Raw genomic sequence first — 26,287 nt, 5'->3', positions numbered from 1 at the left:
TTGTGCGCTGACTTGGTGCCGACAGAGGCAGGAAAGTGTTACTCAGTGGCGAACTGTGTATAGAAAAGAAGGTCATGCACCTGAGCTAGGAAGGGAGTAGCAGCTTCAAAATTTACTGTGTTTCTGCTCCTCTTGTATAGATCACTCTGCTTCAGGCAACTAGAATGAAACAGGAGCTGATTACAGTGCATATGGAGGAGAGGGTTGATTAATGTATATGTGTGTTTGGGGGGGGGGGCAAGGCGAAGAGGCGAACGGCCGATTACTATGCCTGTGAGGAAGGGAAGTGGTACAAATTACAGTGTATGGGGTAGAGGGGAAAGTGGCTGATTATTGTGTGTGTGGTAGAGGAGAGTAGGGCTGATCACTCTATGTGGAGTAGAGGAGAGAGAGGCTGATTATGGTGTGGGTGAGGAACTGATTACAGTGTGTGATGGTATGGGGGGGGTCACAGAATGACGGCATTGATTAAGTCTTCAGTCACTGGGAAATATGGAGAAGTTGACTGAAATCTCCATTAATCCATATAGTATTAACATATTTCTTAAAAGACCTTTAAAAGCACTGTTTTTCATATTTTTATACGGGACAAGACCAATAGTCACTCGGCAAGTGCAGGATAATTAAGGAAAGCCAGCAAAGACTCATTTGGGGACATCACATCGATTTAACTTAAGAGTTTTTTGAGGAGGCAACAGAGAAGGTTGATAAGGGCAACACTGTTAACATGGTGTATATAGATTGTCTTTTTTAAAAAATAATTTTTATTGAAATTTTTACAAAATATAAACATCTCAACTATATTAACAAAACAACCGCGGTAACACCCCAAGAACAACACCCACCCATCTTCAAACGCAACTACAAATAAAAGAAAAAACAAAAGAACACCCACACAACAAAAGGGAAAGAAATAACATCCCACAAACCCATGTACATAGTTCTCCCTCCCACCGAACCAGACCCCGACCCCGTCCCAGTCATGTGGGCCCTATGCAGCACCTTGAACTGTATGAGGCTAAGCCTCGCACAGGAAGAGGAGAATTCACTCTCTCTAGGACGTCCGCCCACGTCCCCTCCTCAATCTCCTCACCCAGCTCCTCTTCCCATTTACCCTTCAGTTCCTCCACCGAGGCCTCGTCTACCTCCTGCATCACCCGGTATATGTCCGAAATCCTCCCTCCTCCAACCCACACCCCCGAGAGCACCCTGTCCCGCACACCACGTGGGGGCAGCAAGGGGAACCCCTCCACCTGCTGCCTGGCAAACGCCCTCACCTGCATGTATCTAAACATGTTCCCCGGGGGGGGAGCCCAAACTTCCCCTCTAACTCCCCCAAGCTCGCGAACCTCCCCTCCACAAACAGGTCCCTCAACCTCCTAACCCCTATCCTGTGCCAGCCCAGAAATACGCCATCAATGCTCCCTGGAACAAACCGATGGTTCCCCCGTATCAGGGCCTCCATCGAGCCCCCTCTTCTCCCCTATGCCGTCTCCATTACCCCCAAATTTTGAGGGTAGCCGCCACCACCGGGCTCGTGGTATACCTCGTTGGAGGGAGCAGCAACGGCGCCGTTACCAGCGTCTCCAGGCTCGTGCCCACACATGACGCCGCCTCCATCCTCTTCCATGCTGCCCCTTCCTCATCCATTACCCACTTACGCACCATCGCTGCGTTGGCAGCCCAATAGTACCCACAGAGGTTGGGCAACGCCAGCCCCCCCCATCCCTGGAACACTCTTCTCACCCTCGGAGTCCCATGCGCCCACACAAATCCCGTGATACTCCTGTTGACCCTCCTAAAAAAGGCCTTCGGGATAAGGATGGGGAGGCACTGGAACAGGAACAAAAACCTCGGGAGCACCGTCATCTTAACGGACTGCACCCTCCCCGCCAGTGACAGCTGTAACATATCCCACCTCTTAAACTCCTCCTCCATCTGCTCCACCAACCTTGTGAGGTTGAGCCTGTGCAGGGCCCCCCAACTCCCAGCCAACTGGACACCTAGGTACCTGAAGCTCTTCCCTGCCTGCTTCAGTGGGAGCCTACCAATCCCCTCCTCCTGATCCCCCGGATGCACCACAAACAACTCACTCTTGCCCAGGTTCAACTTATACCCAGAGAAACCCCCAAATTCACTAAGAATCCTCATCACCTCCGGCATCCCCCCCACCGGGTCCGCCACATACAGCAACAGGTCGTCCGCATAAAGCGACACTCGATGCTCCCCCCCCCCACCCCGCACCAGGCCCCTCCAGTTCCCTGACTCCCTCAACGCCATGGCCAGGGGCTCAATCGCTAACGCGAAGAGCAAGGGGGACAGGGGGCACCCCTGTCTCGACCCCCGGTACAGCCGAAAGTACTCCGACCTACTCCTATTTGTGGCTACACTCGCCATCGGGGCCTCGTGGAGCAGCCTCACCCACCAGATAAACCACGCCCCAAACCCAAACCTCTCCAACACCTCCCACAGATACTCCCACTCAACCCTATCAAAGGCCTTCTCCGCATCCAATGCCACCACTATCTCCGCCTCCCCTTCCTCGGCTGGCATCATAATGACATTGAGAAGCCTTCGCACGTTCGTATTCAACTGCCTTCCCTTCACAAACCCCGTCTGGTCCTCATGAATGACCCCGGGCACACAATCCTCTATTCTAGTGGCCAGGATCTTTGCCAGCAGCTTAGCGTCGGCATTTAGCAGCGAAATCGGCCTATATGACCCGCACTGCAGAGGGTCCTTGTCCCACTTCAGGATCAAGGAAATCAGCGCCCGTGACATAGTTGGGGGCAAAGCCCCCCCCCCCCCCCCGGCCTCGTTTAAGGTCCGGACTAACAGGGGGCCCAACAGGTCCACATACCTTTTATAAAATTCCGCCGGAAACCCGTCCGGCCCCGGCGCCTTCCCCGACTGCATGCTCCCTATCCCTTTGACCACCTCCTCCAGCTCGATCGGCGCCCCCAGTCCCTCCACCTATTCCTCCTCCACCCTCGGGAATCGCAGCTTGTCCAAGAAGCGCCCCATTCCACCCCCCTCCACCGGGGGTTCCGACCGGTACAGTTCCCCATAGAAGTCCCTGAAGACCCCATTAACATCTACCCCCCTCCGCACCACCTTCCCAGCTTTATCCGTCACTCCCCCAATCTCCCTGGCCGCGTCCCGCTTTCGGAGCTGGTGTGCCAGCATCCTGCTCGCCTTCTCCCCATACTCATACACCGCCCCCTGTGCTTTCCTCCACTGAGCTTCCGCCTTTCTGGTAGTGAATAGGTCGAATCTGGCCTGAAGGCTACACCTCTCCCCCAGCAATCCCTCCTCTGGAGCCTCCGCATATCTCCTATCCACCCGCACCATCTCCGCTATCAGTCTCTCCCTCTGCTCCCCCCTCTCCCTATGGGTTCGGATGGAGATCAATTCCCCTCTAGTCACCGCCTTCAATGCCTCCCAGACCGTCCCCACTTGGACCTCCCCGTTGTCGTTGTCATTGGCCTCAAGGTACCTCTCGATACACCCCCGAACCCTCTCGGCCACCTCCTCGTCTGTCAGCAGCCTCACCTCCAAGCGCCAGAGCGGACTTTGGTCCCTTCCTTCCCCCAGCCCGAGGTCCACCCAGTGCGGGGCATGATCTGAAATGGCAATGGCGGAGTATTCCACATCCTCCACCCTAGAAACCAACCCCCTGCTCAGGACAAAGAAATCAATCCTCGAGTAGGCCTTGTGTACGTGGGAGCAAAACGAGTGCTCCCTGGCCCTTGGCCTCGCAAACTCCAGGGATCCACCCCCCCATCTGGTCCATAAATCCCCTCAACACCTTAGCCGCCGGCGGCCTCCTACCCGTCCGGGACTTGGATCGATCCAATGGGGGATCCAGTACCGTGTTGAAGCCCCCCCCCATGATCAGGCCCCCCACCTCCAGGTCCGGAATGCGGCCCAACATGCGCTGCATAAACCCGCATCGTCCCAATTTGGGGCGTAAAGATTCACCAACACCACTCGATCCCCCTGCAGCTTACCACTCACCATCACATATCTCCCGCCACTGTCAGCCACCACATTTAACGCCTCAAACGACACCTTCTTCCCCACCAGGATCGCCACCCCCCGACTCTTCTCATCCAGCCCCGAGTGAAATACTTGGCCCACCCATCCCTTCCTCAGACGAACCTGGTCCACTACTCTCAGGTGTGTCTCCTGGAGCATGGCCACATCCGCCTTCAGCCCCTTCAGGTGCGCAAACACCCGGGCCCGTTTGACCGGCCCATTCAGCCCCCTCACATTCCAGGTTATCAGCCGGATCAGAGGGCTCCCTGCCCCCCTTTCCTGCCGATTAGCCATACCCCATCCCTTGCCCACCACCGGCCGGCGTCCCCTGCTCTGCCAGTTCCCCACGGCGGCAACTCTTCTCCCCCCCCCCAGGCTAGGACCCCTCCTAGCCGCGCCCCTCCCTCCATAGCACTCCCGTGAGCCAGCTAACTTCTGCTGACCCCGGCGACTCCTGCCCTACCTCCGGCTCCTCCCCACGTGGGACTACCCCTCCTCCATCGTGCCCGTCAATGGGTCCTCCCCCCCCTCCCCCTTTGCACGGGAAAAGAAAACAGCCAGCGACGACCCGCGCTTCTCAGCCCCGACTCCGCCCCCACCATCTCCCAGCGCAGGAAACCCGCAGAACGCCCGCGCTTTCGCCTTGCCCGGCCCCGCCTCCTCTAGGGCAACTCCCATTGTCAGTCCCCCCCACCAGCTCCCCGAACTCCCCGTTTACCCCCCTGCCCGAACTCGTCCACCAGACCCCTGCAGAAAAACCCATACAGAGAAGACAAATCGACATCACCCCACCCACCCTAAGGCCAACCCACATCCTACATTAAACCAAGCAAATACAAATACAGTATTATACAGCATCCCCCATCTTAGACCCTCAGTTTGAGTCCAATTTCTCGGCCTGCACAAAGGCCCACGCCTCCTCCAGGGACTCAAAATAATGGTGCCGATCCTTATAGGTGACCCACAGACGAGCCGGCTGCAACATGCCGAACTTCACACTCCGTCTATGGAGCACCGCCTTCGTTCGGTTAAACCCGGCCCTCCGCCTCGCCACCTCCGCACTCCAGTCCTGGAAGATCCGCACCTCCGTGTTCTCCCACTTGCTGCTCCGCTCCTTCTTAGCCCACCGGAGCACACACTCACGATCCACAAACCGACGAAACCGCACCAACACCGCCTGCGGCGGCTCGTTCGGCTTGGGCCTCCTAGCCAGAATTCTGTGGGCCCCCTCTAACTCCAGGGGCCCCTGGAAGGACCCAGCCCCCATCAGCGAGTTTAACATAACCACCACAAAGGCCGCCAGGTCCGACCCCTCCAGCCCCTCCGTGAGGCCCAGGATCCGCAAATTCTTCCGCCTCGACCGGTTGTCCAGCTCCTCGAACCGCTCCTGCCATCTTTTATGGAGCACCTCGTGCATCTCCACCTTCCCCGCGATGGCCACGGCCTCATCCTCCCTTTCGGAGGCCTGCTTCTGCAGCTCCTGGATCGCAGCCCCCTGGGCTGTCTGGGTCTCCATCAGCTCCCTGGTGGTTACCTTCAACAACTCCAGCAGCTCCACCTTAAGCTCCAGGAAGCAGCGCAGCAGAGTCGCCTGCTGCTCCTGCGCCCACTGCCTCCGGGCCTCCACCGGCCGCCATTTTGTCTTCCTTCCCCCGCTTTTTCAGGGGTGCTTTCTCCGTTTTTCTCCTTACCCACTTCTGGTCCGGACCATAGGACCGTAGGGGTCGACTCCTGTCCTCTTCCCACGTTGGGATTTGCCGATACAGCTCCGTTGGGGGCCCTGAAAAGAGCCCCAAAGTCCGTGTTCAGCGGGAGCTGCCGAATGTGCGGCTTAGCTCCGCATTGCCGCCACCGGAAGTCCCCCGTGTATATTGATTTTCAAAAGGCATCTTTGCCACACACATAGACTTATGAAAATGAAAATCACTTATTGTCACAAGTAGGCTTCAAAATGAAGTTACTGTGAAAAGCCCCTAGTCGCCACACTCTGGCACCTGTTCGGGGAGGCTGTTACGGGAATCGAACCGTGCTGCTGGCCTGCCTTGGTCTGCTTTCAAAGCCAGCAATTTAGCCCTGTGCTAAACAGCCCCTAAACTTGTGAGCAAAAATTTAACTCATGGAATAAAAGAAGAAGAAGGCACTTGGTAAGAACTTGGCTAAGTGACAGGAAACAAAGTAGTGATAAATAGTTGGCTCTCAGATTGAAGGTTTGTAGTGAAGTTCCCCAGGGATCAGTGTTGGAACATTGCTCTTCCTGATATATATTAATGACCTAGACTGTGGTGTTCAAAATCTGCAGATGACACAAAGTTTGGAAACATTGGGCGCAATTCACCTGTCGTGTTGTGCTCTCGCTTGAGCAGAACAAGGCCAGAGAATGCCATGAGAGGCTTGCAGCGAGCCTCCCGACAGGCTCTGCGCTTCCCGGGATTCTCTGAAGTCCTGTGAGATGTCAGAGTCAGAACCCCACCCCAAATTGGTGGGTCCGAATGATGCTGGCGGAAGTCGGTTGTAAATCTGTTTATGAGCTACCTGTGTGGCATCCATGGCCTCCCTCGATTGTTCAGCTTCCCCAGGGAGGCTGCAGCCGGGCGTCGATCAGTGCTGGTCCACATTAATGTAGAACAGGTGGAGGGTCTCCAAGGCCACTGGACACACCATGGTGGTCAGGTTAAGTGAAGGGTGGCTCTCGAGTCCACCCCCTAGAGCTGGCACTGCCGAGCTGGCACCTTGGCACTGTCACCCTGGCACTGCTAAGGTGCATGGATGACACCAATAAGCCAGCAAAAGCATTGCCTGGGTGTCAGAGTGGCAGTGCAAGGGTGCCTGAGTGCCAGGGTGACATTGCCAAGGACCAAGGGGTGAGGGGGGCCATGTCCATGAAATGAGAGTGGGGTGGCGGGGGGGGATTTGAAGGGTAGGGGAGTGCAGGGCAGGTAAGTAGGGGCCTCTGGGAGGTTAGGTGGGTGATGGATGGGGGTCCTAGAAGGGAGCGGGTGCTGTAAGGGGGCTTGGAGGGGGGCCTGAAGAGAGGAACCCCAGGGACTCCACAGCCGGGTGTCCTCACTTGGGGAGGTGTGGGGTAATGTCCATGTGTGTGGAGGGTGACACTGCCCATGGGTGGAGGGTGACATTGCCCATGGGTGGGAGTGTGTGGGGGACCCACAAGCTCACATTGAGATCGGGGCACCATTTCAAAATTGCGGCCTGATCTCTGAGTTCAACTCCCCAGTGCAAAAAAAAAATTGAAGTGTGGGCTAAACTGGTGAGAAATTCCCCAGGGCACAAAAAAGTGACGAAGTGTCATTGAATAGCGGTGGGGAACTCGCCGACAGAGCCGGCTCGAAACTCCCTGAGAAACCTGCCACAAATTAACTGAGAAAATGTTTGGGACAATTGTGCCTTTTGTCAACTGTGATGAGGATAGTCCTGAAATTCCAACGGTCATAGGCATGTTGGTGGTTTTGGCAGACAAGTTTTCACCTCTCCCCCGGGGATTCTCCGACCTGGCGGGGAGTCGGAGAATCTTGGCCAAGTTAAGATAGCACGAAATGTTGAGAGAGCATTTAATAAAATACATCATATCTTATGCTTTATTAATAGGGGCAGTGAATACCAGAGTAAGGAGGTCATATTGATCTTATATAAGACATTAGTTAGGTAATTTGGACATTCTGAATTCTCTTCTGGAGAACAAGTCCAGTTCTTCTGGCCACCATACTTGAGGAAAAATGTGGAGGCATTGGAGAGAGTGCAGAGGAGGTTTACAAGAATGATTCCAGTGATAAGGAACTGTAGTTATGAGGATAGCTTGGAGAGGTTGGACCGTTTTGCTAGGAGAAATGAAGGCTGAGAGCAGATTTGATAAAGGTATTCAGGAATATGGATAAACAGCGAGAAGCTGTTGCCACTCAAGGGATCATCAAGAATTAGAGAGCACAGAGCCAAATAATTTGCAAAAGAAGTAAAAGCGATGCGAGGATCTTTTTCACCCAGAGGGCGGTTGGAATCTGAAATGAACTACCTGAGAGGGTGGTGGAGGCAGGTTTGATCGAGGTATTTGAAAGGGAATTGGATTGCTGTCAGAAAAGAATGTGACAGGTTAGGGGGATTTAGCAGGGGAATGAGACTAGGTAGAGTGCTCTTTCAGAGAGCCTGTGGTGACTTGGTAGGCTGAATGCCCACCTTCTGCACTGTACAGATTTTGTGATATGATGTAATATTTCTTATATGTTGATCTATAATATGTGAAATGTAACAATTATAGACTGGATATTACTATGCTGATTTCTTGCTGTTCTGTTTTTGCTGGCGTGCCATTAATTTTCAAGCGTTAAAACAGGGACATTGGGTCTGTGCTATGGACAGAAACTTTATTGAATGGATCAAACATGAAGTTTCGGGAAAGATGATGATAGCGCAAAACGCTTCTAAAAAAACAGCAACGTGTGGGAAGATTTGGACAGTAAACCTGCCTGCTTCTCTGGGTAAAAACATGCCGGTTTTTAGTCAGAACCTGACATTTTCCCAATATTAGTTCTCTGATTGCTTGATACTCATTCCAGGTAATTCAGATGGTGCAAAACTTCAATGGAGCACAATAAAATTTACCTTGGCTTTTAAAGGAGAGCACTGTTAGCCAAGGCTTCAGCTCTGGATGCCAAGAACAGTTAAATTAATGCAAGCAGTGGACAGGATCAGGCATAACTGCAAGACGTGTGCAGCTGAATTTGTAAAAAATTCATTTACGGCGTGTGGGCGTCGGTGGTTAGGTCAGCATTTATTGCCCATCCCTAGTTGCCCTTCAGAAGGTGGTGGTGAATTGCCTTCTTGAACTGCTGCAGTCCTTGAGATGTAGGTACATCCACCGTGCTGTTAGGGAGGGAGCTGAGTAATGTTTGACATTAATGGTTACAGTTCACACATAAGTAATGTCATAAGTAATAGTTACTTGGGCAAAACTGTACACCAAACAAGTCATTATTTGTTTCAGAAGAAGCTCGGAGGAGAGAGAAATTGATGTTAACAAGAACAGAGTTGGACTTAAGTCATGCATTTTCAAACAGAAATTTAAGAACAAACCAGATGTTCCTCAATAGCACACTGGGTACACTAGCATGGTGTACACCATTAACAGTCAAACAACCAGGTAGTACTTATCGTACAGGGTCACATATGAGGAATAGATATTTTGGGTCAGCTCTTATGGGGCTAAAGGCATTTGTTCTCCAGCAGACGTCACTACCTTTCAGAAAAGAAGAAAATGGGTGCAGGATAGGGAACAGTTTCTTTATGACAATGGTTATATAAGGACGGATAGAAAATTATTAAATTTACCCTTCAGAAGATGATAAGCACAAAATTAAATCTGAGCAATCTCAAAAATCTGCACAAATACTGTGCATAGTGGGTTTTATTATCGACATTCAGAATGTATAGAAACAATGCATTATCACACTGGTTTCAAGCCAAATAGCAACGGCATCAAAAATAATTGAGGTTGGAATAAGATTTACAAACGTTAAACTAACATTTTTATACATACCCAACGCAGTGCTTGCAAAAGAAGTGCCTTAAGTCGATCATTTCCATAGATCAAATCATTCTTCAACTTTTCATAATCAAGAGATGGTAATAAAGGTACATCTTTAGATTTCCTAAAGATTGAAACATTTATTCGCAGCAACATTATTAAAAGTTTTGTGTTTAATATACAACAGCCAATTTAAACCTCACAAGTTGAATATTTTAGCATTTTGCCCATTGTAGAACAGAAAATAGTAATTGATAATTTAACCAATTTAATTTCAACCAATCAAATTTCCAATTGACGAAGCACAAATCAATCAATACAGCTCAATCCTGCCAGTAACAAACAAGCAGCAATCAGTAAGCTACAGAATATTAAGTAATCACATCAGTCATTTTTAAAGCTACCGTTCAAAAACTATTAATCACAACATTGCTAAATCTAGTTGCTAAAATAATTTCATTAAACATTTTTCATTTTGCATCTTTTTTCATCATTCTAGTGAGATACACAACCAGGTTTAACATTAAGATCTGAACATATGAATTAGGAGGCAATAATCAAGCTGCTATGCTAATGGATAAGAAAACGGTTGATGTGACTGTGGCCTCAAATCCACATTCCTGCCTACTCCGTATCCCTTGACTCCCTTGTTAGTCAATAATCTACCTAACTCTGTCTTAAAGTGTCTCCACCACTCTCCGAGGAAGAAAATTCCACAGTCTCACAACCCTCAGAGAAAATATTTCTCCTTACCTCCGTACTAAATGAGACCTCTCATCTGTAACCTCTAGTCCTAGTGTCTCCCGCAAGGGGAAACATCCATTTAGCATCCACCCTATCAGGACCCCTCAGAATCTTACATCTTTCAATAAGATAACCTCTCATTTTTCTAAACGCCAGTGGATACAGGCCCAACTTGTCCAACCTTTCCTCATATAATTTCCAGTTCTTCTTCATTTAAAATATAAATTTCCTGATTTGAAGTACAACAACTCCCCCCATTCATCACAATAACCATGCCGTCAGATTCTGGTTATTGACCGTGGAAGAGAATATTCCTTGAAAATAATTTCACCGGGCAGCACGGTGGCCTAGTGGTTAGCACAACCGCCTCACGGCGCTGAGGTCCCAGGTTCGATCCCGGCTCTGGGTCACTGTCCGTGTGGAGTTTGCACGTTCTCCCTGTGTCTGCGTGGGTTTCGCCCCCACAACCCAAAAATGTGCAGAGTAGGTGGATTGGCCACGCTAAATTGCCCCTTAATTGGAAAAAATAATTGGCTAATCTAAATTTATAAAAAAGAAAATTAAAAAAAGAAAATAATTTCACCAACAACTACAGCAAGGACAATGGGAAACAATAGGTAGAAAAATACATTTTAGAATCACAAAAATGAAAAAGTAATTTGGAAAAGAGAAGTTAAAGGTAAAGAAAATACTTGTACATTGAGCAAATATTGCAAACCACAATGGAGCACAGAAAACAAACATGGCAAGTAACTGACAATGAGGTTTTGGGTGAGAAGAATAAACTTTTATGTTAAGTAGCCTTTATAAGGTTATACGGTAGCTAAATTACATAATAGATATTACACTTGCACATTTGCAATTTTATTTTCAGGAGGTATGAAAGTGCTTTAATTGAGCCAACAATTTACTGCTTCAGTAAATATGGTGTATTACATCAAGGCTCTAAGAGGAGTCATATGGACTTGGAACTTAAACTCGGTTTCTCTCTCCGCAGCTGAGCTTTTACAGCATTTTCTGTTTTTATTGCTGTATCACACCTATGGACAAGCCTTGGACACATCTATGCTGCAGATGGCAAGGCTATAAATGTCAAAAACTGCATTCCATGTCTGGTTTACAGGGAAAGAGCACCACTGGTGATGCATTAGCATATGCAAATATTCAAACTTGAAGCTTTCAAAGCATTTAAATCACTTACGTGGTAGGAACTATGGATGCCCTCAGCATAGATGATGCCTGTTTTAAAATAAATATAGAGAACAATTTTTCAATTGATGGTTTTAATTATAATTTGGTCAAGCAATACATGCAGTATCTAAGCATTTGCAAGACAAAAAACAGCAAATTCCCAATGGTAACACCGTTGCAGATTATGGTATTTTCTGCTTTTGGTTAGTCGGAGCTCAATGTTGCTTGTAAGTATTACATGCACTGCAAAATATGATAAGCAAGGTAAGGCATAACCAGAGCTTCATGCTAACATCACCCCATACACTGTAAGTAGCCCAGGGACTTAAAGGTTCAATTTGAAACCATTTGTCATAAAACGTATGACAAACGCATGTTGAGCAATTGCAACTGAAGATTAACCAAAGATGTCCTTGAATTTATAAGCTTGTTCAGGAGACGCAACAGATGTATAACTGCACCAGAATGGGTTTTCAATTAACTAATGTTTCCTTCTTTACATAGGCGGGGAATGAAATTTAGCTCCTAAACATAACAGCCAGGATTTTGGCGTCAGCAGCGAATAAAAGGCACCAGCATTTGCACTGGCCCACAGATGTCCTGACAGGCTCATTATTATTTCTCCTGCAAAATTCAGGCCACAGTATGATTTGATATTCTAACTTTTTAAAGTTTCCTTTCAACAGAATCAATTCCAATAATTAATTTTCAATATAATTTATTGTAAAGAAATCTACACAACAAATATACAGTAGAAGCTGCATTAGTGATCAGTGTGTGAAATGAGTTTGAGCATATGATGTTTAAATTGTGTTTGCCAAAAATCTTTAGTGTTATACCCATGTTGGCTTGATTGGTTGTAGTGAACATGGCAGAGAGCATAAGTGCAAGGAGGATATGTTGAACTTATATAAGACATTAGTTAGATCTCAGCTGGAGTATTGTGTATGGTTAGGGAAGTATGTGAATGCATTGGACAACGTGCAGAAAAGGTTTACAAGACTAGTTCTAAGGATGAGACGCTTCAGGTATGAAGATAGATTGAAGTGGTTGGGTCTGTTCTCCTTGGGGAGGAGAAAGCTCAGAGGAGATTTTTAGAGAGGTGTCCAAAATCATGAGGGGGCTGGACAGAGGGAGAAATTATTCCCGCTCGTAAAAGGATCGAGAACACGAGGGCACAGAATTAAAGTTATTTGTGAAAGAAGCAAATGCAATTTGGAAAAATACTTTTTTTACACAGCAGGTTGTTCATGTCTGGAGCGGACTGCCTGGAAGCGTAGTGAATCAATTGAGACATTCACAATGTTTATTTGATTAGAAACAAAGTTCAGCAGTATGGGAAAAAGACAGGAGAATGACACTCGGTCATAATGTTTATTTAGAGAGCCGATATGGGCATGATTGGCCGAAAAGCTTCCTTCTGTGTTGTAACAATTCTGTAAACAGTTTTGTGCTAGAATCCATGTTGATTTGATTTTTTAAAGTTGCTTTCTACTCCACTGCAAATTTCTGGTTTTGGAGTGCCAATGGACAGCTGTGCTGAATAGGTGAGGACCACTGTTTCATACACACTGTTCTCGTGCCTCTGCATGATGCAATATTAGATGCTAATACAATAAAAAGTTATTCTGTTCAAAATATCAACCCAAAACCAGAACTGTGAAAACTGCTCAGCTGTTTAAAGTGCTAATGAGCTTTGAATACAATTCCAATTATGCATGCTGCTTTTATGGAATAAAAAAGAATGGAACAATATAATAACCTTCAAATTCTTTTTATTTTAGTGACATAATTTAAGTAAGGTAGCAGGGATAAGACAATGATTCGCAGTTCAATGGGCAGCTGTTTGAAGAGTGTGAATATTGAGCAATATTATTCAGTAATACCATGAAATACATAGTATATTGGCTTCATGGGATAGCGACCTTCAGCTACATTTGTTCAGTTGGCCATATCACCAATAGAGTTAGTGAGCGCAAATGATCATTAAGATCAGATTCTACTGTATTTTGGATAAATATATCAATACATCTTTTAAAAAGATGTTATGTAACTATTTCCATATTAGAAATCAATATGTTCTTTAAATGACAACAAAAATATATCACTGATGGAATTAAAGGAAAGGATAGGACAGTAACAGGCATTCTGAAGTCTAGAAAGAATATTAGAAACTCACAGATCCTTCACTGTTACAAGGGCTCTTAAAGTAAACATCCTTTTTTTGGACAGGTACCAGACAATAAAATAGAAAACATTCACAGAAGTTAGAAAATTTCCAAAAATTAATGCAAAATTCTATTAATATAAAGCAATTAAAACATGTAGATTTTTGCCTTTTTGCCTCCACTATACAAAATGTGTTATTAAAATGAAAAGCAATGAGGTGAACATGTCCTGTTGCAGACAAAAGGTTGAAGTCTAAAAGTAAACACAAAAATAGATTTTCTGTGAAAATGGTCTTAAATTAACAAGATATACGGTCTCTATAATATAACTATAATTCTTAAACTTCAGCCACAATTTAGTGGCAGCACTAGCCGTGGGCGCAAATCCAGTAAAGGCCGCTAAATCTTGCAAGAGGCACAAAACAGGATTTACACACGTGAGATTTTAGTACAAGATCTTCCCCGCTCCCCTTCAACAATATGATCAAGTTCACGTCCAGAAAAGGCTCAAGCCTGATTAGCATGCATTAGAATAGATTTTAACATATTGAGCACGCATAATGCCGTAATTCCATCCTCAACACATCTTTTCACCCAGCCTGCATGATGTCACACCGGCATCAATCACTGCGGGTTTTCGAACCTGAATGTGGAGCAAAGGTAAGTATAGTGCTGAGGGACATGTTACCGCCAACCTGGCTCTCTGGGGAGCCCCATTGATGGGGTTCCCCTTATATGGAGGTGGGGGGGGCATGCCCCTTAGGATGGTGGGGTGGGGGTGATGCCTGCAGGGAGAGGGGGGTGTGGCAATGCCTATGAGGGGAGGTGCATTCCAATGCCTATGGGGGGGGGGACAGGGCATTGCCTGTGAAGTAGGGGCAGAATGCCCGTGAGGGGGATGCCAATAGGGGGTGGCACGCCTGATGCCTATGGGGGAAGAGTTTCCCGATGTTTGTGGGGAATTTAATTGTTCCATCACGGATCCTCCATGTCCGTGGGGAATTTAATTTTACCACTGATCAGAGCGCCCTTTAAAGAAGGTGCCTCAATCTCTGTGAAGCCAGCTCGATCAGGCCTATTGCGCCAGAGTGTTGCGCCAGACCTACCCCACAGCTATATCATGCTGTGGACGGCTAAATGAGGCCAAGTGGGAGTTGCGCCCCTCACAATCCTATTGGCTGGGAGCTCTAACAGGCCTGCCAGCAGCAAGGATATGTCAGTGGCAGCTGCCAGGACTGTAGGGGAAGGCTTATGGATCTCTGGAGCAGATAAGTTTGGGTTTTGGACAGGAAGGGGGGGGGGTTTGAAGGATGGGGATTGAAGGCTGTGGGAAGATAGGAAGAAAGTGGTGTTCAATTTTAGGTGGGTAACCCCAGGATTGGCAAAGGGCAGCCCCGGAACAGAAAAAGCCCCCAATTCCTTCACTCCCTTAGAAGAACCTTTGAAACACAATCGGCTTGCCCGCTCCTGCCTGATTCGATGATTCGACACACCCAAATATTCTATGGTGTGGGCAAAGTACTTATGAGGGTTAATTGGTTTGATACCAAGCCTAATTAACCCTCAATTACTTGTTTCAATATGGTGGAGAGGCCGCCGATTCTGACACCATATTATAGGGGTCAGCTCAGGGGGTGGACGGGAAGGTGGAGAGGTGGGCATCCCCCATGATAAAAAAACATATTTTCTTCAGGTTTTTCCATTTTAACAAATAACCCAACAAAATCACAGGAATGGTACAGCACAGCAAAAATGTCTCAACATATATAGATACAGAGGAGGACATAAGTGCTGCAACCAATGAAAGACCCGGTTACAACAACGAGGGCACTCAGGAAGTGACCATATAAGATCAGTTGGAGGAGGGTGCCTATCTCCCACATCTAGACTACGCTCAAATCTAAGAAGGGCTCCAAGAATGCATTTCCACAGCATACAGATTCTCACTCCAACAAATTGAAGGAGGATTAACTGACCACACCATGTGCATGCCCCTCCTCCAACAATTCAGAGACCACCAACCACAAAGAAGAATCACAAGGAAACCAGTCCTCTCAAGGATACATGATCTGTACAGGCCTTTGTAGGAGTTAAGCCCACTAGGATTTATCTAAACCTACCACTCACCATCACACCAACCATCCACCCACCACACTGCTGTGGCCTACTCATCTCCATAAACTAAGTGAGGGATGTCTAAACTCCACTCGCTCTTCATAAATGCAAGGATTACAACACATTAAAAAAAGGGCAAGACTGTACACAAATCACATGTCGAATTACAAACTCAGTGTGTTTTTTGCCAAAACAGGATAACCGGCGACCCTTGCCTTCTGCACACCCTTGTCAGGAAAAAAGACAACAACAATAATTTAATCGCATAATCATAAGGGGAAAAAGATCCAGGATTATTGATTAACTGCGGGATAATAACACCAAAGGAAAGGCCAAAGCCATGAAAGGGTCATTGAGCAACCCTCAGAATTCTTCCAAAGTTCCACTGAATAAGTGCCTTTACCTCCGCCCCAACACCTCAACACCCGGGCAGCAAGGAACCTAGGCCGCAGCAGGAGGGGATGATTTGACACATCTAGCCGCCATAACCCCTCTCTACATTGAGGACAGGACACCATAAGACCAGTAGTTGGGGTCTCTGAACTAACCCAGGCCTTGAAGATTGGAGGCAATGAGCTTCTTCAAACCTCAAATGCCCAGCCTTTAAAACAAGATTGTGACAACATGGCAGCTTACTCACAAAATCGGTTGTGAACTCGCCTCCCACTCCTTGCAAGAGACCAGGCACATGAACACTCCTTGTCTGGCCCCGAGTCTGTCAGGATAAACAGCATACCATGGAACAGGATTTCCAAGGACCGACGCCAAGCCTTCACCAGGGAAATTGCTGTATCAAATAACAGGATTCTCTTCTCCACCTCCACGATTCTCTCAAAGACATTTTACAGTTCATCAAAGTGAGCATCAAAAATCTGCACCATAGAGCCGAGCCCATCATCCAGAACACCTTTCACATTGGCATCCTGATGTCAAAGCATTGCCAAAACCTAGACCTGCTCATCAGCAAACCCGTCACTGCAAGCAAGGCCCCACCCCTGCTGCCTCCCATCACCCCAATCAAACAAAGACTTTGATTTAACTCCACTCCTCATCGCTAAAATCGAGCCAGAATCTACCAGGGATATAGTACAAGGCATATATCGCAAATGTAAGTAATTATGGGATGTGCATGAGGATACAATAAAGGATTAAAAGTTGAATAGAGCCATTGTTCGCAAAAATGCAGCTGCTCATACGCTCACATCACGTGAGCCCTCCCACCTGCCATATTTTGTGCCACCTGACCAAAGTACACCCGGCAGGGGCACATAAAATACAGCCCTATGTTTGACCGCAACAGGTTTTTTCAAATAATGTGTTTGCCAAATTCAGTGAGCATTTAATTGTTTACGTGCTGTCACTTTAAAAGACACAGATTTGTTTCTTTGAGTTGCTTTAAAAAGGAAAAGAGAATATTTTTTATTGTATTCCCCAGTCTAAATAAACTGGTAAAACGTTCATGTACATGCACACACAGGTTCACACATTAAAAATGTGACTTAACCTATCTTCCCACTTTGTAATTTATTATTTAAAGTCCAATAAATATTAAATTATACGGTTCTCAATGGTTGATGGCTTGGGTGGATCCAGGCTGAGCTCAGTGGTCCTTCCCGTTTTGGCACAGAGGTAGTTTAAAGATGTAGATGGGTGATTGATCAGTTCTTCTGGTGACAGCAGCTGCAGGGTTAAGTTCTTTCAAATTTTCTGCCTAGTGCCTGTGGCATCTGAATCATCAAAAACAGCAGACAAGGTTTGAACTTATAAAAATGCTGGTTAAGGGACAAAATTGGACAAAAGAGCTGAATGCAGAGGTGAGGTGAGAGTGACTGTCCTTGACATCAAGGCAGCATTTGACTCAGAATGGCATCAAGGAACCCAAGCAAATCCGGAATCAATGGGAATCAGGGGGAAAACTACCAGCTAGTTGGAGACATACCTGGCACAAAGGAAGATGGTTGTGGTTGGAGGTCAATCACCTCAGCTCTAGGACATTACTGCAGGAGTTCCTTAAGGTAGTGTCCTAGGTCCAAACATCTTGAGCTGCTTCATCAATGGCTGGCCTTCCATCATAAGGTTGGAAGTGGGAATGATCTCAGATGGCTGCAAAACATTCAGCACCATTCGCGACTCCTCAGATAATGAAGCAGTCCATGTCCAAATGTAGAAAGACCTGGACAATATCCAGGCTTGGGCTGACAAGTGGCAAGTTACATTTACACCACACAAGTGCCAAGCAATGATCATCTAATAATCATAATAATAATAATAATTGTTTATTGTCACAAGTAGGCTTCAATGAAGTTATTGTGAAAAGCCCCTAGTCGCCACATTCCGGCGTCTGTTCAGGGAGGACGGTACGGGAATTGAACCCGCGGTGCTGGTATTGTTCTGCATTACAAGCCAGCTGTTTAGCACACTGTGCTAAACCAGCCTCCTACAAGAGAGGATCTAACCATCGACCCATGACATTCAAGGACATTACAATTAACAACCTGGGGTTACCATTGATCAGAAACTGAACTGGACTGCTAATACTGTGGCTATCAGAGACAGTCAAAGGCTAGGAATCCTACTGCGAGAAACCCGCCTCTTGACCCCGCCAAAGCCTGTCCACCATCTACAAGGCACAAGTCAGGAGTGTAATGAAACACTCTCCATTTGCGTGGATGAGTGCAGCTCCAACAACACTCGAGGAGCTCAACACTGTGCTGGACAAAGCAGCCTGCTTGATTACTCCCTCTTCCACAAACATTCAATCCCTCCACCACCGATGAACAGCCATGTCTATCATCTACAAGAGGTACTGTAGGAACTCACCAAGGTTCCTTCGGCAGCACCTTCCAAACCGATGACAACTACCATCTAGAAGGACAAGAGCAGCAGATACCTGGGAGCCCCGCCACCTGGAGGTTCCCCTTCAAATCACTAACCAACTTGGAAATACATTGCTGTTCCTTCACTGTCGCTGTGTCAAAAGCCTAGAACTCCCTCCCTAATGGCATTGTGGGAGTACCTGCACCTCAGGAACTGCAGCGCTTCAAGAAGGCAACTCACCCTCACCACCACTTTCTGAAGGGCAACTAGGGCTGGGCAATAAATGGTGGATCAACCAGCGACATACATACAGAGGGTGGGACGAACAAAAGGATCTTCTGTTCTGTTGGATTAAAGACGGGCTAGTTCTGCCTAGTTTTTAGAGTAAGAAAGGTTTGTTAACTGAAGTAACTTTTGGTTCCAATTTTCCCTGTTTCCCTGTTTCCATTTGATCCATAATATGTGAAATTTAACAATTATATACTGAATGTTACAATGCTGATTTCTTGCTGTTCTGTTTTTGCTGATATTCCGTTAATTTTCAAGTGTTAAAACAGGGACATTGGGACCGGGACAATTTTCTTCATAAATTTGTTTTTCTACTCTCTTTTGTGACATAGAACCATCCAATTAACTTTGCAGCTTGAGAAATTCCTGAAATCACACTATGTAAGTTGAAGATAAGAACCCCTATCCATGAATGAGAAATATTATCGAGAAAAACAAGTTCCAACTGTTACTGCTTTCCTGAGAGTGGTCTTTATGTATTTGTAAGAGAATGTGATATTGGGCCTTCACATCCATGGAGTGGTAATCAGAGTCCGATTGCCAGTCTGCTCCTAGTTTTTTACCCTGAATTGCAGCTGCACCTTTCTCACCCGATCTTCCAACACAGGTTGGGTGAGAAAGGTACAGAGCAGAGGGTTCCCGATGCATTGTGTCGAGGGCGGCTGAGTCGAGGGTATGGTAACATGCCACCATTCTCACTGCACTAGCAGTAATAAAGCAAGTAGCTTTAAAGGTCCAGCTACTATGAGAAGCCAGTTACAAGGCAGATGTACAAGTAAAATGGGTAGGATTGAGAGGTGGGGGTTGGGAAGTGTTGCGGTATAGTCGAGGGGGGAGTGGGGAGTTGGAAGGGCTGGACCATAGCTACCCTGAAGGTTAGAAGTTTTTTTAGTTCTTTTAACATTTGCTGGGTAACTATTATTGTAAGAATTTTGGGTGGTTCCCATTGGAAGACAATTGTTCAATGGAAGATTGATCTTCCCGGGTAATGGCTGTACAATCCTCACATGAGGACTTCCAGAGTGGGGGCAGAAAACCTTTTGGGTCCCCTAAGGTACGATGCCCGGAGTTTGGATGCTATGCCCCATTACATTCTTAACCGTTTAATTCACATTTAATTTGTGCCGTGTCTAGACCACTCACATAAGTAACCGAATGAGTTGGAATGTAGCCTTAGATGTTCAATATTTGGAAATGCAGGGAGCCTGGCGAATCAAACCAAAGATTTCCTTATATAATTAAGGTATGTGGTGCAAACTCCAGGAATTTCCATGTTCATGAAATAATGCAGAAATCACAGGTAAAATGGAAAAATTGCCTCAATGCAATCAACTTCACTTCATCCAACTATATAGCAGACTGCCTCATACCTCTTACAGAAGTAGCAGATCATCTGAGAAGACATGTTCCTACTGCAAATAATAAAATATTAAGTAACTTATTTTGTTTTTTATTCATTCTTGGAGTATAGGCATTGCTCACAAGTGGTGATGGGTCTGCTTTAACAGTTGCATTGCACAACTTCGGAATGCAGTTAAGAGTCAACCACGTAAAAACGTGATCAAATAAGGAAATCAGTAAACCAGTTGTATTTTTATAACAATCCGACAGCTTCTTGATCATTTTGACTGGTATCAGCTTTTTATTTGAATATTTTCTTTTAAACTGAATCAACTTTTCGTGGCCATATTGTATGGTTTGTTAGTCCAGGCCAGTGGATTACTAATCCAGTATACTCCAGTGTTCCAAAGGTGTTATACGTTTATTTATGATAACAAGTAGATTGTAGTAAACTGTAATAACAACACCAAAGACATGAGCACAAAATCTGGGTTTACACTTCAGTGCAGTACTGAGAGAATGCTACAAACCGAAGACACCACATTCCATCTGCTTTCTCAGATGGAAGATTTCATTCCACTATATGAATAGTAGCAGGAAATTTCTCCCAGCATCCTCCCAGTGGCCATTGTTCATCCATCAAACAGCACAAACAAAAACAGATTATCTAGTAAATTATACAAAGTGATCTTTGTGGAACTTTACTGTGTGTAACCAGGCTACCAAATTTTCCTGCACTGCAACAGTGACAACTTTAAAAGTTCTTCATTGACCGTGAACTGCTGAAATGTTCTGAAACATGATGTAAATGCAACCTTTTCTTTCTATTTTGGATCAGCAACCCTTGTTCAAATTCTACCATGGTAAATGGAGAGATTGAATTTTTTAAATCTGGCGATTTGAGAGTACAGGGTGCTGCTCACAGACAGTACCTTAGTGGGAAATTGAACTAATCTAGTTATTTTAAAACAAGTATAATAAATTGATGAAAAACTCAGATTTAGTTCACCAGATTCATAAACAAATCCAATACTTACAGTTCCTGGTCTTGTGAAGTCAATGCTTTGGGCCACGTTTTGTCTCATTTGGTTGCTAAATAGTCGCACACAGACACTCTGCAGATATTCTGGTGTGATCTAGTAAAAGCAAATAGATCATTAAGTGAAATTTAAGTGATATATTTTTATTATTGTCTTAGAGCGTTTTTTTACCTTTTTTCTCTGCGGATCACACGATGTCCCAGCTATGGGAGCTGGTACGGCCTGCCCTTAGATCTCATTAGTCAATTGCTAGAAGCTATACAACATCAGCTTTGGTTAATTCACCACTAATATTGCTTTTTGTTGTAGAGAATAATTTCTCCTCTACTGATCTGTATGAAATCAGAATTTCAGTATCCTCAAAGGAAGCTTATTGATACTTGTTAACAGCCTGCTCGGTCATTAAAGTATTCCACTGAGATCTCATTTTCAGTCAGTATTTGTGTATTATTTAACAATCTTAGCATATATAACAATTATTTTTTAAAATTTAGAGTATCCATTTTTTTCCAATTAAGGGGTAATTTAGCAAGGCCAATCTACTTATACTGCACATCTTTTGGCTTGTGTGGGTGAGACCCACGCAGACACGGGGAGAATGTGCAAACTCCACATGGACAGTGACTCAGGGCCGGGATCGAACCTGGGACTTTGGCACTGTGAGGCAGCAGTGCTAACCATTGCGTCACCATGCCATCCGGCGTACATAGCAAATTGAAGAAAATGTTTTGCCCATTACTGTAATGCGATTCATACATTCTCTGGTCACCATAGCTTAATATAATAGTGGCAAATCTCTGGCAAAGAAATCTAAACTACTGAGACACTCCAGACTTAATTTTAGAGGTGATGCTACATATGTTAATGTATAATGCAGTCTGACCACATGCTTCAAGATTTGACGTTATAATTAAACAATATTAAAAATGCAAATGGTGCCAAGGAAGCCTGGCCAACCACACCCACATGTTCTGGGCATGCTCCAGGCTTGTCAGGTACTGGACAACCTTCTTTGAGGCCATGTCCAGGGTTGTGGGAGTGAGGATCAAGTTGTTGTTATATTTACTCGCTATAAATATGGCAGTCAATAAGGTTGCCCTTCTTTTGTCTAGATATTGATATTGCTTTCAGAGTCGCCAGGTATCAAATGATACCACCACAATGTTCAACCGGATATCGATCAAAGATCCAACAACCAGTTAGTTAGTTCAAGTTCAATAATACTTTATTTACACACAAGATTAACTTATACATGCAACATAAACACTATGAGCTAAACTACACCTAACAACTATGACAACCTGTACTTAACTTCAGGCACCCTGCTTAGGTCAGAGGAATAGTGGCCTTTGTTCGAATCTGGATCTGCTGGGTCTGGAGAAGTAACTGCGGTTCAGATAGGCTCATCTGTCTGGTAGCGAGCGTTGAACTTGGACTTGCTTCTGGTCGTGGTGCTGCAGTTGGAGATAGACGTTGCCTGAGCGCCAGGCCCAAAAGAGATCGAGCACATGGCAGTGTCTCTCTTTATCCTTGGGGGGGGGGGGGGTTTCACGCTCTTTTGGGCGGTCCTTAGGTTTGGACCCAATTAACTGGGCAGTTCTTGATCACTGCCTTCGATCTGAGCCAATAAGGGGCGGGTGCCTTGATGGCTGGGCATGTCCTAAGCGGTCATTGACCTTGCTGTTTATGCTTCCCGAGTAAAGGGAGTGGCGCCCATGTGTCTGGAATTGTACTGGTTACCTGAGTATCAGTCCTTTGTCTTATGGAGATGGGTCATTAAAATGCTAATCGATTGGGGGTTTCGATGCTGCCTGGATTCTCTGCTCATGAATATACATGCAGGCTCTGTGCCTGCCTGAATCTTACATTGTCAATATTTCCCGTTAGGCTTTGCGAACGTCCATGTTTCTTACACAGCCATGCCCAAAGTGGCGGTCTTCGGGATATAAGATCAACGAGAATACTTCATGGGGAGGAGAGCCGACACACTAGCCTTTGCCTCCCTAATCGCCCGCCGGATAATCCTGCTCGCCTGCCGATCGGCAGCACAACCCAAGGCTGCAGACTGATTGCCTGATCTGGCGGAATTTCTCAGGCCGGAGAAAATAAAATTCGTCAACTGTGGATCGGAAGAAGACTTCCACAGAACGTGGAAGCTGTTCACCAACTTGTTTCAAGACCTGTGTGTGGCCAGCAACCAGTAAAGGAGGGAGGGGGAGGAAAGGGGAGACACAAGCAAGTCACGGGACAGAGAGCAAAAGGAAAGGAGGGGGGAAATAAAGGCGGCAAAAGGAACGTAAGGGACAAGCAGGAGGGACAAAGCCACAAGACACCAGTCCGAGGGCAAGCTAGGCCAAGCTAAATTGTAAATGAATGCCTGTAGATCCATTTTTTGGCCTCAGGTTGAAAATTCTGCCCATTATGTCAATTTTCTATGGGGCTACCAGTTCCTTTCACGTTTGTATTCAAACCAATGGGAGTTGCAGACAGTACTGTGTGTCGGCAACCTTCTATCAAGTATTCTGAAGTGTTCCTTTTGGAGGTAGTGCGCATGAGGTAGTTTTTTCTTTCACCAACTTCATCAATCAATATCTCCACTGCTGTATCAATGATACCTTGAACCCATTTTCCCACAGTAATATAGGCATTAATTAGCTTTCCTTTATAATCAGTTTCTTGACAAGCTGTATTTCAGCCTTTTATATGACTGCGGCATTGCTCAAAATTACTGATTTTCCATTCAGTTCCATATGAGCTCCCAGAGGCAGCATCTGAAGCATCTCCAGACTGTAATCAACGGGAAATCTTATGAACTGCTTAGAACTTTCACTTTAATTCGATTGGCTTTGTTACTAAAAACTTTTGAAAATGTTATACCTTGTTGAATGAGATATAATCTGGTTTTCAATTATTTACAATCCTCAGAATTACTGCTCTATCCTCAACGGCTCTGAGAAGCTAATTTTATATTTGTGGAATGTCAAATTTCTTCACATCGGCAAAGAATTTTTAATTAAAAAAAAAAGTATTTTTTATTCTCCTCCTTTTTCACATTTTCTCCCAAATTTACACCCAACAATAAACAATAATCAGTAACGAATGTAATGTCAATCCCCGTATCAATAACAACAATCCCATCCTCCCACCAAACCCTAGTCATTGGCCCACATGTTAACATAAACAAATGACAAAAAGGAATCAGGAATCACCCATAGTCACCATTAACACATGCAGTCCCCCTCCCCCCAAACCTTCCCAGCCTCCAAACCCCCTAATGGTCGATGTGATCCAATTCTCGAAAGTACATGATGAATAACGCTCATGATTTGTAGAATCCCTCCATCCTTCCCCTCAGTTCAAATTTGACCTTTTCAAGCGTTAAGAATTCCAGCAGTTCTCTGCCATGCCAGGACACAGGATGGAGAGGTTGATCTCCACCCTAACAGGATCGGCCTTCGGGTAATCAACGAGGCAAAGGCTACCACACATGCCTCCGCGCCCATTTCCAACCCCGGCTGGTCCGACACCCCAAACTTCCCGAGGGCCCGAGTCCAGTGTCACGTGCACCACTTTAGAGATTACCCTAAACACCTTCTTCCAGTAATCCTCCGGCTTTGGACATTACCAAAACATATGAACGTGGTTTGAGGGGGCCCCCCCCCACAACGTTCACACACATCTTCAACCCCCTCGATGAGCCAGCTCATCCTCGCCCTTGTAAGGTGCGCTCTATACACCACCTTCAGTTGTATCAGCCCCAACCTCACACACGAGGTGGAGGCATTCACCCTCCGGAGCACCTCACACCAGAACCCTCCTCCATACCCTCTCCCAACTCTTCCTCCCACTTTGCCTTTATCCCTTCTAGTGGCGTCGACAAAGAATTTATAAACAAGTTTGTTTATTGTTATTTTAGCTTCAAAATCCAATTATAATCCTTTATTTTGCTATCTGAAAATTAAAAGAGATATTATCAAGTGCTTTTAACTTCTTAGTTTGCCATATGTGATTACTTCAATGTGACTGGCTCATTAGCAGCTTGCTGTTGCTGCTGTATAGCATGCCAAGACATCCCCTTAACACGCAGATGTAAATGGTCAGGAGGTCGAGATGGATCATTGCGCACCAGATCTAGCTCCAGCTTGTCTTGTGCACTCACTTGTTGAGTTTTGCCAACATTGAGGATGTGGATGTTAATGGAGCTTTGTCCTCCTAATTGATTGTCCACCACTATCCATAACTGGATAGAGCAGGACTGCAAGTTTTGATCCGTTCCACTGGTGATGGATACCTTAGCTCTGTCTATTGCAAGCTGCTTTAGCATGGTGACAAATGCCACATAGTATGATGGAGGGTAACCAGGGGACCTCAGCGTTAAGATGGGAGCTTATCTCCACAATAACTGTGTGGTGGACTCCTACTAATACGGTCTGAGACAGGTAGATTGGAGAGGGCGAGATAAAATACATTTCTCCCTTGTGTTGGTTTTCTCACCATCTGTTTCGGACCAGTCCGCCAGCTATGCACTTGAGGTTTTGGCCAGCTTGGTAGTGATGCTACCAAGCCCCTCTTGGTGATGGTCATTGAAGTTACGTTCAACTAGAGTAAATTCTATGATCTTAATAGCACAGGGATAATGATAGAGGAATCTGGAGCAATCTTACCATTTTCCCATTTACTGTAGCTTCTAAGGAATCTACCAGCTCTGCAGTGACTCCAATCAGGCTTTGGTAATCCTCTTGCATCTTGCTGTATCTCTTCATGTATGTTGCTGCTTTTCTCTCAGTCTCGACTAACTGTTGCTGAAGTTGTTGCAGTAATTCTGCCAATTGAATGTCAACATCATGATCATACTAGAAAATATCCGTGTATATTTTTAAAATCTTTCACTACATCACTTTTCCTATAAAAATAACTCCTGAGTTCAAGTATCAGCATATTATAATTGAGACACCTTTGGAGGTGTCAAACGTTAAAACATTAATTAAATCACACATTGCAAGTCCCTCTTG

General features: G+C 45.8%; 1 protein-coding gene across 4 annotated transcripts in view; it reads right to left on the bottom strand.

Moving 5' to 3' along the window:
- The window catches only part of LOC119976591 (lisH domain-containing protein ARMC9), a 234,618-nt gene that overhangs the window by 83,583 nt on the left and 124,748 nt on the right, over window positions 1-26,287 (bottom strand). For 3 of the 4 annotated variants that reach the window (XM_038817196.1, XM_038817194.1, XM_038817197.1), the window contains exons 8-12: window positions 25,940-26,097; window positions 21,273-21,371; window positions 13,686-13,724; window positions 11,517-11,554; window positions 9,584-9,695 (exon numbers count right to left, since the gene is read on the bottom strand). In XM_038817196.1, coding sequence (XP_038673124.1) covers window positions 9,584-9,695; window positions 11,517-11,554; window positions 13,686-13,724; window positions 21,273-21,371; window positions 25,940-26,097 — 446 coding nt within the window. The remainder of the gene's footprint in view (window positions 1-9,583; window positions 9,696-11,516; window positions 11,555-13,685; window positions 13,725-21,272; window positions 21,372-25,939; window positions 26,098-26,287) is intronic. The other variant, XM_038817198.1, reaches the window with a different exon arrangement.

The sequence above is a fragment of the Scyliorhinus canicula genome, chromosome 13 (assembly GCF_902713615.1).
Source record: "Scyliorhinus canicula chromosome 13, sScyCan1.1, whole genome shotgun sequence".
NCBI classification, from domain to species: domain Eukaryota; kingdom Metazoa; phylum Chordata; class Chondrichthyes; order Carcharhiniformes; family Scyliorhinidae; genus Scyliorhinus; species Scyliorhinus canicula.
Note: the sequence above shows the minus strand (reverse complement) of the source record. Positions and strands in the feature narration are given on the sequence as shown.